Here is a 12,734-nt window from a genome sequence, read left to right on the forward strand (position 1 = left end):
CCGATATCATAAATTTGGATATCTGCCGATACCGATATGAATCCGATATATTTTGTGATCAATAAAACTATTTTTTATAAATATCTTGCTGCATTTTGTATAAGTTCATACTCAAGTTTTAAAAAACAAGAGTCTGAAGCTATTCTGTTACACCTGTATGCAAAAAATACACTGCACCCAAAACATTTTATAGTTCAGCAACACTGATCAATCTAATAAACTTAAACCTGCTCCATCCTCCCTATTCTGGTATTTTAAAGAGCACTTACCTAACTAATAGGGTTGCCAACTCCCAGCAAAAATATTAGGGAACCCCCCCCACCCTTAATCGATGTAATCAACTTTAATTTAATGCAAGTGTAAAACAAATGCACAGAAATCAATTATTTTTCAAGAATAATTAAATAGATTCAACATCTTTCTTCAACAGAACTGCAGACTGCACAGATGGTTCCCAAAGGAAAAAGTACTATAGCTTACTATATTAGACTTAACAGTTACTATATACAGTAATGGACTTCTATACATTTAATCAGATGACCACAGTTTTTAAATGAGAATAAGAAAGTATTTCTTTGTGCCCCCCTCTCCCTGTTAATGCCCTACCCGCCCCCCTGGCAACACTTTGCTAGACCCGCCCCTGCACAGTTACCAGCTGTCAGCTACTTAGAAAAGGATCCTGGTGTTATCTGTCTCTCAGAAACAGTTCATAACTTCAACTCATCCATGTCACCTAAAAGGTAAACCTGTTTCTCCATCACCTGTTCAGCTCTGATGATTCAGTAAGGACGTCTCCTGGTTTCATCTTCATGTTTCCCTCTCACCACATATCCAAACCATCATGACCAGCAGCTTTACAGCTGTGGCTCCAGCAAACATCAGCTGATACTAGAAACTAATATTAAATAAATTCTAACAACAGCTGATCAAGCTTAAACCTGCTGCTGTTGTCTATCCGCTGGTTTCCTCTTTCTAGAGAAAAGTGGGCGATAAACAAACAAGAGAGACGGACTTGTGGCAGAAAAGCCGATCAGCTGATCATTGATCAGTTTCATGATTGAAGTAATAACAGGAGAGGGAGGGGAGAGAATGAGAGAAGTAGATGCAACTGCGCAGCAAAGACAGAATAACTCCAGCTTTGTGTCTATTTTTTAATTCTAGCTGAAGTCCGGGACAAATCGCTTCCTTTTCGCCTCAACATGGAGCTCCGATGGCGAGTCCAGCTGTGGCTCCGTATATCAGCTGTTAAGCTTAACGTGGAAATAATCTGCAAACACTCAGGGATGAACTTACACACTTGCTTTACTTCTCTGGGATAGTTTTCGCCGAGATGAAATGCCGCGGTTAGGAAGCAGGTAGCGAGGCTCCAAATGCAAACAGACGCCGTCTCGCAGACAACAGCCGCTCTGTCACGTGACACATACTGCTCCGATGCGCCGAGCCGGGTTACGCCAAGTAGCGCGTTTTGTGAGGTGATTTTGTGATACTTCGGATCGGATTAGTTTTTATTTCTCTCCGATATCCGATCCAGTAATTTAGGCCAGTATCGGCCTGCGAGATAATCTTATATGTCCATTTCTAACATACGGCATGTGATGTCAGAACCTCATCTTCAGCCCTGCTGAGAATCCATGCAAACAGGGACGGGACTTCATTTTCATGGTCACACCATGCAGCCAATCACACGCAAAGACAGACTGGGATCATACCATTATGTGAAAGAAGGAAAGGTGGCAGACATGTCAAGAAAGCAAGTGTAGCGGTACGGGCCAGGCACACAGAGCCAGATTTAAATGCTCGCGTGTCGGAAAAAGTGAAGAAACGAGCGAAAATGTAAAATGAGCAGCATCTGGCTCCATTTCTGTGATAATGGAGACTGTGTGGGTGATAACATAGTGATAAACACCTCACTTATGACCTAAGGAGCTTGGAAAGAAAAGCATCTGAATTCTTTAAGTTGCTTGAAGACGTTTCACCTCTCATCCAAAAAGCTTCTTCAGTTCTAAGGTCAAATGGTGGAGAGTCCCAGATTTAAGCTCGTGTGGGAGTTTCCCCCCACAGAGGGACAAGGACCCCCTAATGATCCTCTACCTAATCACACGAGCCAAGGTGTGAAAGTGGGTGTGGGTCACAATCAGCCAGGGTTTCAGGTGAGCTCATTGTGAAACCTGGCCCCACCTTATCATGTGATTTCCTGAGGTCAGATGGCCCAGGGTGTGAGTGGACGTTAAGGCGTCTGGGGAGGATCTCAAAACTGGATTATAGATGGCAGACAGTTGGTGTCGTAAACCACCGCCTCTGTTCAAAGATGGTCGCTCACAGTGGACATAGATGCTTCTTTCACTCCTCTTTCAAACCATCTGTCCTCTCTGTCCAAAATGTGAACATTGGCATCCTCGAAAGAGTGACCTTTGACCTTTAGATCAGCGGTCCCCAACCATCGGGCCATGGAAAGAGTCGTTTGGTAGAGAGTTGAGGCTCAGGTATGAAATTTACGTTTTTCAGGGTTTTTAAAATCGGTTTTTATCGTTAACTCGGTTTCCCTGGGTCACGAATAAATCTTCTTTTGTTGGTACCGATACTGGTTTTATTTTGTCGTATTTATCCGCGACACCTTAAAGGCCGGTCCGTGAAAATATTGTTAGACATAAACTGGTCCGTGGTGCAAAAAAGGTTGGGGACCGCTGCTTTAGATGCAGATGGGCCTCCGAGTCTTGTCCCATGTCTTATGAAACATTCATACCACACAAAGTAATTAAACAATTAACTTGTTGGAACCCAATGCCACCGATAGCGAGGCGAGAGGGAGAACGTGGTTTAACAGGATGAACAGTCAGATCTGTTATTCCCATATAGACGTGTGATATCCACAGAAACATCAGAATCTCAGCTAAAAGCCCACAAAACCTTGTCAACAACCAACAAACAGCTAAACCAGCAAATGATTAAAGAGCAGGTACAGATTCCACAAGAAGATGTAAACACAAAGGTGTACATGGCCATGCAGTCAGGCTCTGAGAGCCGACATCTGACAGATTCTGAAACTGCAGATTTCATCACAATGACCAAAACTCACTGAACCAGCAGCCAAAGAAGACCAAAGCCTCATTTTGCCTTTGAAACCCACTGTAATGAATTCATTCGTACCTTGGCTGTCTTCCTTTCAGCTCAATAAATTCCTGCACAGCTCTCTCTCTCAGTTTGTTTTAATTTCCATCAAAAATCTCTTTTTTCTGCATTATTTACTTGCTTAATACGTACCAATCCACTGCTGTGTGCAGTGTTGTCGGTCGCGGTTTCTTTCCCCCCCAAATTACTGTATTTTCCGCACCTTGAACCGATTTCATGTGCTACACGGCGCTCAAAAATCTGCAAAAATGTTTTAGTACGACTTTGGTTGCTACGGAGCCGCACCGCTTGTTGGATTGTTGGAGCATTACGGCTGCCATAGTCAGGAGGTAGTCAGGAGCCTCGCGGAGGAATCTGGGTCCTAAACTCCGTAAGATTCAGGTCCCAAAGTCAAACGAACACTGTGGCATCACTGAGAGTTAAAAACTGTCTAAATTATTTCACCTTTAATAAAATGATCAGCGTTGCTGCTTTACCAGGTGTAGCAAGTAAGTTTAACATCCAGGCATCCATGAAAACAGGATTTATTACATTTAACTGAGTTAGAAGTTAGCAGGAAGTTAGCTCGCTAGCTTCCACCTAAACATGATGTAGCATGTTCTGACTGAGAGATTTCTGAAACAATTCAAACGTATAGCTCTGTTATCACTTCCAACATAAATGAAGACCGAAACTAAACAACAGTGACGTTTGTAGGGTTACTGAAGTTGGGCTAGCTGGTATATAATGATGTGCTACGTGACCGCTAGCGACACAGCTATGTTAGCATAGCATAAACAGTGAAGCTGGAGGATGAACGCTAACTTTTTTCCACTCGATAAAAGTTAACGTGAGGGTTCCTGATGGTTATTGACAAATGCAATCACATGGCAGGATGCAGTAAACGGACCAAACTTCAGTCGGGAGAACAACTGAGATAATCCATCCACAATACGAGGTTAGTCATTAATATACTGCAACAACATGAGAATAGAGCAGCTGTGATAGAATACAACATTAATGAATCAATGGTACAGAAGTGGAGGAAGCACGAAGAATGACTGACTGCTTTGTTTTGCTTAATGCGCCTTATGGTCCAAAAAAATATGGTACCTCTGACAAGAAAAGCTCATTTCTGCTATTCAACGCCGAAGAAATTTCAACTTTCACAAAATAATGCCAAATTGCAACACTTAGCTCTGTCTCTAATAAAAACAATGTAACTTTGTGAAAAAGAGAAAAGTTTCTATTGAAATTTCAGTTTTTTTACAACTACAAAAACAAAAAAACTGGACAGTCAATGAGCTACCGTCATTTTCTGTAATTTTACAGGTTTGTTTCGTACAGTCCAAAGAGTCGTGCTGACAGATTTCCTTCTTTGTCACAGCAGATTTACCTTCATCATGTAGAAAAACAGTTAAATATGTGACTTCTTTACACTGACAGAAAACAGATCAAATCGAGCTGTATGTGGCTCTCAGTGTAAATCCTGACAGCCCTGCTGTAGATGATGACATATGAAAGTCTTTACAATTTTACACTGAGGACTATTTTTGACGGGATTTTTGGCGTGGAGCTTCCAAGATCTGATTTTAAAGCAAAACTTGGGGACAGTTTTAGTTTTTATTCTCTCAACTTTAAGAATTTCAGCTTAGCACAAATTTAATATGAGGTCAGCAAGTACACTGTAGGTGTCCTGTTTTAGGATCATATATTACATTTTAGAACTAGAATAACTAAATTTATCACTGATGTGAAAGACAGACTTTGGGCCCAAGGTCAAGGTCAGAGCGATGGTCCAGTAAAGGTCAAGGTTCAAGTCCGCAGAGTCTAATTAAAATGAACTGATATTGTTTTTAAATTACACATTTTCTCCGTTTAAACATCTGATATGCTGTTTGTTTGATTGAGAAATGTGGTTGTAGTTTTCTTTTGTCTTCAGTAAATTAACGTTTTGTGCATATTGTCTACAGAGAGAGAGACAGGGATAGGGAGAAAGAGCTCCGAGTGCGATGCAAACAGTTACAGGCTGTTGTGTTCTGGTGGGAAAACCAGCAGAATTTAAAGAATAGATTCAAATCTACTGGTACTTATGGTGGGCTTGTTTGCTTCTACTATCTTACCACTTGTGTTTCTCTCTCCTGCTTACCTTGAATGCGCATGTTCTCCTGGTACTGGATGATGAAGTACTCCTGGCTCTGCTGCAGCTTCCTCAGTTCATTCTCAGTTTCCTGTGTGGCTAGTCGGAGCTCCTCAAAGGCCTGGTTGATCTGCTGGTGGCGCTGTGACAGCGTGTCCATGGCCTGGCTCCCACTTCCACTGCTGGCCTAGACACCAAACAGATGATGAGGGCTTAAAACAAAATCAGGACAAAATCCCAAAACTCTTATTTACACCTTCTGTGTATGACAATAACTAAGGAAGACACATTGAGTGGGGTGAGTAGGATGTGGGCTGGCGTGCTTTCTGGTGAAACTGTGTGTACCAACTACAAACCTTTCCCCATAAATTTCCCATTTATTTATTTTGCATGAAATATAATGCAGTCAGTATGATGCTATTTTTTATTGCTCTACATATTAACTTAATGTTGCTCCTGCAGAGCACATACAGATGTTTCTGCATCTGTCCTCCTCTGTATTTCTGTTTCAAACTGAAAACACCTTGTTAATCGGATCAATCGACCCCTGGACTGTCAAGTATCACAGTCAAACTGTCTGCACGTGTATCATCCTGCTCTGTCTTTTGGCGTGATTTCCATCTTTAACACACTAATGACCAAAACAAAGCGAGAAGCGCTTTCACATATTATTAGTTGGCAACTGAACTGTGCATTAACCTGGTAACTTCAAACATTCTGGTTTAAAGACTGAGCTTAGGCTCTCCAGACTTTGAGCTTCTCCCGTCCTCCTGCTCCCTCTGGGCTCCACTGTGGTTATCAACCTGCCCCTATATCTAGAACAAATGGGGATACGTATCCTCTTACTACTCAGGAGGACTTGTTTCTTCTTGTGCTCCGAGTTGTTGGTATATGCAGCCTAGCAAGCTGCAACAGGCCAGATAGACAAAGCTGTAGCTGTTATGGTTCCTAACCTACCCACAGCCCTGATTTCTGCAGTATTAACGCAGCAATTTCTTCGACTTACATTCGTAGCTTCTTGAACGAGCCTCTGCTCTGACTGCAGGATGTGTTTAATGCAGCGCACCAGTTCCAGAGGACAACGATCGTAGGTGCTCTACAAAACAGACACACACACTTAATCACAGCAGGATGCAACGTTCTTTATGTGCAGTTGATTCATGCCTTTGCTTATATTAAAGTAATACAGGCTTGATTTTTGACATCATCGTTTAAATGTTTTATTTCCAAAGCATGAACGATCCAAAATCTTTTAACTACACATTAAAACCCACCAAAAACAAAACAAAAAAGTCAAGTCAAGCAAGTTCAACCTCCTTCAACCCTCCATGGTGGTGGCAGATAGCTGCCCTTCCCTGGGCCTGGCTCTGCTGGAGGACAGGTCAGAGTCTCAGACTGTGGGACTGTTTTCTCCTGTTGGGTCTTTACCTGACAGCATAAAGCCTCTTTATGTGGTCGTTGGTGTAATTTAATGATATATGCATAAACCCAAATTGAGTTTATTACAATAGTTATTACACACATCTTTCATTCTGAGAACAACACATGCACGGCTTCTTTGAATTAACTGGTTTGACAAAACCTGACGCTCGAGTCAGAGATAACAGGATAACAGGTGTCACAACTTATAGAAATCTTAGAAATCTCTGTGTGCAAGGGTCAAGGCTGAAACTCAATATTGAATTGAATTTCAGAAGTAGTCGCATGTGAACGCGATGCAGACACTCTGCTGTCCTCTCTGGACCAAAGTTCATTTAAAACGGACTGAGGCAAAGTGGGAAACTGTTCTGAAATTTGACGTCAAAATGAAATTTGACGTTCTTACTGACAAACACGGCTGCAGCGTCGTCCGGACTAAACAGGAAAGACACCAGCTAGCTTGTTATTTGTGCTCAGTTCAAAAGCCTGCATCTCTTAAATGGAGGTAAAGTTATTCTATTAATCAGTGATGAAAGGTATGTACAGATACTACCATCCAGACAACGTGGGGTCAAGGGTATAACTGACCATTTTGACTATTTAAGTCATTATTAAGATGCAGAGGACACCTCTGTGGTTTCTGCACAACTATGTGCAGATCAATCAGGAGTCGCTCCTGTCAACAAAAGACGGAGAAGCACATCACATGTCTGACAAACACGAGGGCGTCTCACTCCTGTGTCTACCTGAAGGAAGCGTTCACACTGCAGTCTGCTTCGTCTTATTGTGCTGACACACAAAAATGACTACACAACATCCCAAACGTGCCAAATGTCTTAAATTTCTAAAATCTCAAAGCTCGCTGCTGATGTCGCCACTCTTACTTTTGCCATCGCTCCCACAACTTCCCCTTTTTCTCAGTAACCAAATGCCTCATGGCGTGGTGCATGTTTCCACCAATAGGAAAGGGACAGCGTCCACAGTATAAAGCATTAACACTAGCCATGGTACTGATTATGTTGAGGACATTTGTATGTTCAGATAACTCCATCATCAGCTGTTTTTAGGTCATTCTTTCTAATACTTCCCGAAAATGAAGTGCAAGCTCAGGAATAACGGTTTGACAGACCGTAGAACATCGAGCAGCCATCAGAGACAAGGACAACTGGGCATGATGAGACTTGTACACAGAGATAAAACCACAGCTGTACTGAAAGTTGTGAGGAGGTGAAGAAGACGAAGGTCTTTACTTTTATTCAGGGGCTGTTCCTGGAACTTCCTGACCACAATTCATTCATAGTCTCCAAGAAGGCTTTGGAACCTAAAACTAAAGCAGCTGTTGTTCTTGCCAATTTCATAAAGATGCTGTATTGTAGTAAGAAATATACACATTGTAACTTAAGAGGTAAGAAGCCAGAAAACAGTCAGTGTGCACTTAAACACAATCATCTATTAAACATCAGAACATTAGATTAACATTAATGAAAAAAGACAAACCGACAGGAAAGAAGCGAAATGTTCTGCAACCCAAACACATGTAGACAAAGTCTGAGGGCTTCTCCTCAGCCGTACTAGAAAAGACTGAAGTTTAATAAACATGACCCAGGGTCATGATCCGAGCTGTGGAGATGTGCTTGTATAAAAACTAAACAACATCAGCACAAGTTTACACAAACTATACGAGGGAAAAGTTGGGACAAAGGTTCCAGTAGTGACACACGGTCATTTTTCTTGTAGCCAACACGTACCTTTAGCTGGCTAGCATAGTGACCTAGCTTGATCTTGAGCAGAAAGCCGTCCTCTCCTCCCTGGACCTGGGCTTTCTTTTGGAGCTCGGCCACCAGATTATCCAACAGACGCTTGGCTTTGGTTTCCTCTGCTGGGTTATCCAACTCCACGGAGTCCCTGTGAACAGTACCGTTGTTTTTAAACTGCACAGCCTTCACCAACACCACTCACTGATCCAAGTCTGGTTTGTTATATAAACACACTGATTACAGTTAGTTTTTATTTATTTATTTATTGAGTATCGTGTGTGTGACCCTATTTTATGTACATGACGTTGGTTAATATTGCCGTTTTAAATGTGCCATCTAAATAAAGTTGGGCAGGAAAGAGACTGGTGTAATTCTGCATACCAGAGTTGGCTTTCAATCCACTGGGCCAGGTAGTGCCGCACCTCAATGGGGAAGTGCTGGCCGTACAAGGCCTGCATCTGGTGCAAGGCATCACCCTGCAGCTGCTGGGCCTGGATCCACATTGCCATGGTTATCCTGTGAACCCAGGAAAACAGGAGGAAAAAAGGCCAGGTCAGCAGATTAGACAGAGTGAAAAGAACAGCAATTAGCAACTAGAAAAAGTTGCACTTCCTGCAAAAATGCAGTGTGAATGCCGTGTAGTGGAATCTGCTGAAAACAGCTGAAAAGCAGAATTATCTGCTGAAAAGAGGCGTAGAAGCAGAAGTGCTTGCTGAAGATGGCTGTATGTGAAAGGGTACACTGAAGAGTGTCAAGAAAGCAGAGTACATGCAAGCAGGGAAGATGTGCAGCATCTGTCACATGTGGGACTCGAACCCTTGCTACCAGATCTCACGGCAGCCGCGCAGCCCACTGCGCCAAACCAGTTCTGGTCTCAACCAAAGACATGATGAGAGAAAAAAATGTGCACTGTGCAGAAGACGCTAAATTGTGCTGAAAAGAGGTGAAAATGTTGAATGTTCAGCAAAAAGAGATAAGGAACCTGAAAATTGTGTTGAAAAGAGCAGAAGAGGCTGAAAATCTTGCTAAAAAGAGGTTAAAAAGCTGGAAAATGTGTGGAAAAGAGTTTAAACAGTTGAAGTGTTAACTGAAGAAAATGTTGCCATAAGCGGGATTCAAACCCCGGCCTCCCGCTCTGAGAACAGCTGCTCATCTCACTGAGCTAAAACACGGCTCAGCCTGGGAAGCAAAACTGGTGATCACACTGATAATGTGGTCCCATTCAGCAAAATGGGCCAAAAAAATTGGCATAAAAAGCTTAATATCTCAAGAAGTATAAAAGTTATGAGCACCAAAAGATATAGCAGGCATTAGCAGAAGGAGCAGAACAGTTTAAAGTTTGAATGGTGAAAATTGGCTGAAAACTGAGGGAGGAGCAAAGGTTGGAGCAACTAGAATAAGGTAGAAGAATAAAGAACTAGAAAAAGTTGCATTTCCTGCGAAAAGGGAGTGTGAATGCCGTGTAGTGGAATCTGAAAACAGCAGAAGGAGAACCTGCTGGAAAAACACTGTGTAGAAGCTGAAGTCTTTGCTGAAAATGGCTGTATTTGAAAGGGTACACCAAGCAGCGTCAATAAAGCAGATTACATGCAAGCAGGGAAGATGTGCAGCAAATGTCACATGTAGGATTCGAACCTTTGCCACCAGATCTCACAGCGGCTGCTCAACCCATTGAGCCAAACCAGTTCTAGTCTCAAACAAAGATATGATGAGAGAAAAAATGTGCACTGTGCGGAAGAAGCTAAATGGTGCTTAAAAGAGGTGAAGAAGCAGAATGTTCAGCAAAAAAGAGATGAAGAACCTGAAAATTATACTGAAAAGAGCAGAAGAGGCTGAGATTTCTGCTGAAAAGAGGTGAAGTTATTAAACTTTATGCTGAATAGAGGTGAAGAAGCTAAAAACTGCTGAAAAGAGAAGAAGTGACTGAAATTTGTGCTGAAAAGAGTTGAATATCTAAACTTTCGGCTGAAAAGAGCTGAAGAAACTGAAAAAAGGTAAAGAAGCTGACATTTGTACTGAAATTAGCTGAAATTTGTGCTGAAAAGAGATGAAAACACTGAAAATTATGCTGAAAAGTGGTGAAGAAGCTGACATTCTCATTGAAAAGATTTGAAAAGGTTGAACTATTAACTGAAAAAAATGTTGCCATAAGCGGAATTTGAACCCCGGCCTCCCGCTCTGAGAACAACTGCTCATCTTACTGAGCTAAAACATGGCTCAGCCCGGCAAGCAAAACTGGCGATCACGGCATTCACACAATAATGACAGAAGAGGAGTGGACGAGCAACACTATGCAAATAATATCAGCTGATGCCATATGACAGATACGTTACTGATTTTCACACAATGAAATGCAAAAAATATATCCTACAAATAATATGAGTTAAGTCCATAAGTTGGACAATAATACACTCCATGTTATTTTGCCTCTGTATGTAGCAGTGGACTTTAAATCAAACAATTATGACGCGACTCAAGTGCAGACTGACAGACTGCACTTGAGTCGCTCAGGGGGGTTTGACAAAAGTATTTTTATAAGAGTTCCAACTTCCAGAGGATAAAAAGTAAAACGCTTTGACAAACACGCACGCTAATACTGAAGATGAGGTTCATTACTTGGGTGAACAAGCAGTCAGTGACTACCCTAAGACCCATGGACATCAAGTGCTTAGTCTCTGAGATGCTCTGTCAGGCCTGCAGCCACTTTCAGTCTGTGCTTGTCTGTAGGTCTATCTGCCCTCACTTTGGACCACAGTAACTGAAAAGTATGCTCTACTGGGTTGAGATCAGGTGGCTGACTTGGCCATGGGAGAATATCACATTTCTTAGACACTCTTACGTTGCTGTTGTGGTATGCTTTGCTATGCTTATCCATTTGCATTATACAACTAATCTAGCAGCATCCACCCTTCCTGTTCTTGAGTGTAACCAGTGGGTTGCACCTTGTTGTAAATGCTCTATATTCACATTCATGCCAGTGTCTAGACCTGGGTGATACAACCAAATAATTATTCAGAAAACATGGTCAATATATATAGTCAATAGAGCCCATCCCATCCCTGTTTTCACAGACAACATGAAAGCCCAACGACAATAGTGCTGCACAAATCATTCATGTGTTTGAAGTAGAATTGGAGCCCTGTGAGAGCGGAGGAGAAGCAACCGGCAGCTAATGTTGCTGATGCTTGGGCTGCTACAGAGTGGTATGTTAGGACTGAGTGACTGAAGTTTGTTTCCCCAAAGCCAAGTAACGCCGTTATAAGACAAGAATCGCAAACATCGGCTTTATGCAGCTGATTAAAGTAACTGACCTGCGAAGCTCTGTGATCATTAACATTTCTCTCACTGGGCTTTTCCCACACGTGGAGGCTAGAGACGCTGCTGAACAGCTGTTTTCACTACAACATTGGATCCATATGAGAGTCTCACTGCCCACGTCATTAACCACACTTTATGTTCCCCTTGGAGAATAACTGGAGTATCTGTTTTGTTCATGTTTAAAGAGTTATTGATTTTCTATCGAGGAGACAAAATATGTTCTTTTTCCTCCTTCATCTATTTGTGGAATTGTTCCCAGCAACTTGAAACTAGCGGTTTTTACACTAAAACAATACACTATCAGGTTTTTTGTTTTAATAGCTACTTTATTTTATTGGAACAGACCAAAATACTCTGTTTTCCGGTTCATTGGTGTTCTTCTGAAACACATGAAACTTTTGCCTAATCACAATAAATAATTTTGTTTATTATATATACACCGCTGTTATTTATTTAAAATACAGTAGTACAACATTACAGTTGATTTATGTATGTTCATGTTCAACCTCTGACAGAAAATAAATAATGTTTAAACCAAAATTAATCTTAGATCTTCCCATCTCAGGAGTAAAAAGGGACCTTTAAGTGTGACAGAAATTATGATTTTTTTTTTTATGTAAAAAAAAAAAAATACATGATGATTTTCCACACAGGCCTTCTGGATGCATTTATTCTTTTTAAGAATGTATCAGATCGCTGATTTGGCCACTCTTAAAGTTTTATCTGCCTTTGATTAGGTTTATCTGTTCTTCTTCCTCCCTAATGATGGGCTCCTTCACTTGCACTGACAACTGCTTGGACTTTATATTGAAAGATCCAATGTAAAGATACTAAAAGCAAGTTCAAAAGTGCATTCAGCTCCAGATATGGGTTTCCTTATATAGCGACCAAATGAAGGCGTTGTGTCAAAAAGTGATCTACTGCCAAAAACTGATTCCTGGTAAGTGACTGCCCATATTTAAACAGCTAAAAATATTTTGTTGGCCTACAAC

The 12,734-nt window shown here is 41.5% G+C and overlaps 1 protein-coding gene across 3 annotated transcripts in view; it reads right to left on the reverse strand.

Moving 5' to 3' along the window:
* Positions 1 to 12,734, reverse strand: part of LOC146513274 (signal transducer and activator of transcription 5B-like) — a 35,990-nt gene that overhangs the window by 21,988 nt on the left and 1,268 nt on the right. For all 3 annotated transcript variants that reach the window (XR_014875849.1, XR_014875848.1, XM_085171354.1), the window contains exons 2-5: positions 8,806 to 8,940; positions 8,416 to 8,572; positions 6,255 to 6,344; positions 5,258 to 5,435 (exon numbers count right to left, since the gene is read on the reverse strand). Coding sequence is in view for 1 of the 3 variants with exons in the window: in XM_085171354.1 (XP_085027480.1) it covers positions 5,258 to 5,435; positions 6,255 to 6,344; positions 8,416 to 8,572; positions 8,806 to 8,933 (553 nt within the window). In the remaining 2 variants the exon portion in view is untranslated. The remainder of the gene's footprint in view (positions 1 to 5,257; positions 5,436 to 6,254; positions 6,345 to 8,415; positions 8,573 to 8,805; positions 8,941 to 12,734) is intronic.

Source organism: Neolamprologus multifasciatus, chromosome 8 (genome assembly GCF_963576455.1).
Source record: "Neolamprologus multifasciatus chromosome 8, fNeoMul1.2, whole genome shotgun sequence".
Classification (NCBI taxonomy): domain Eukaryota; kingdom Metazoa; phylum Chordata; class Actinopteri; order Cichliformes; family Cichlidae; genus Neolamprologus; species Neolamprologus multifasciatus.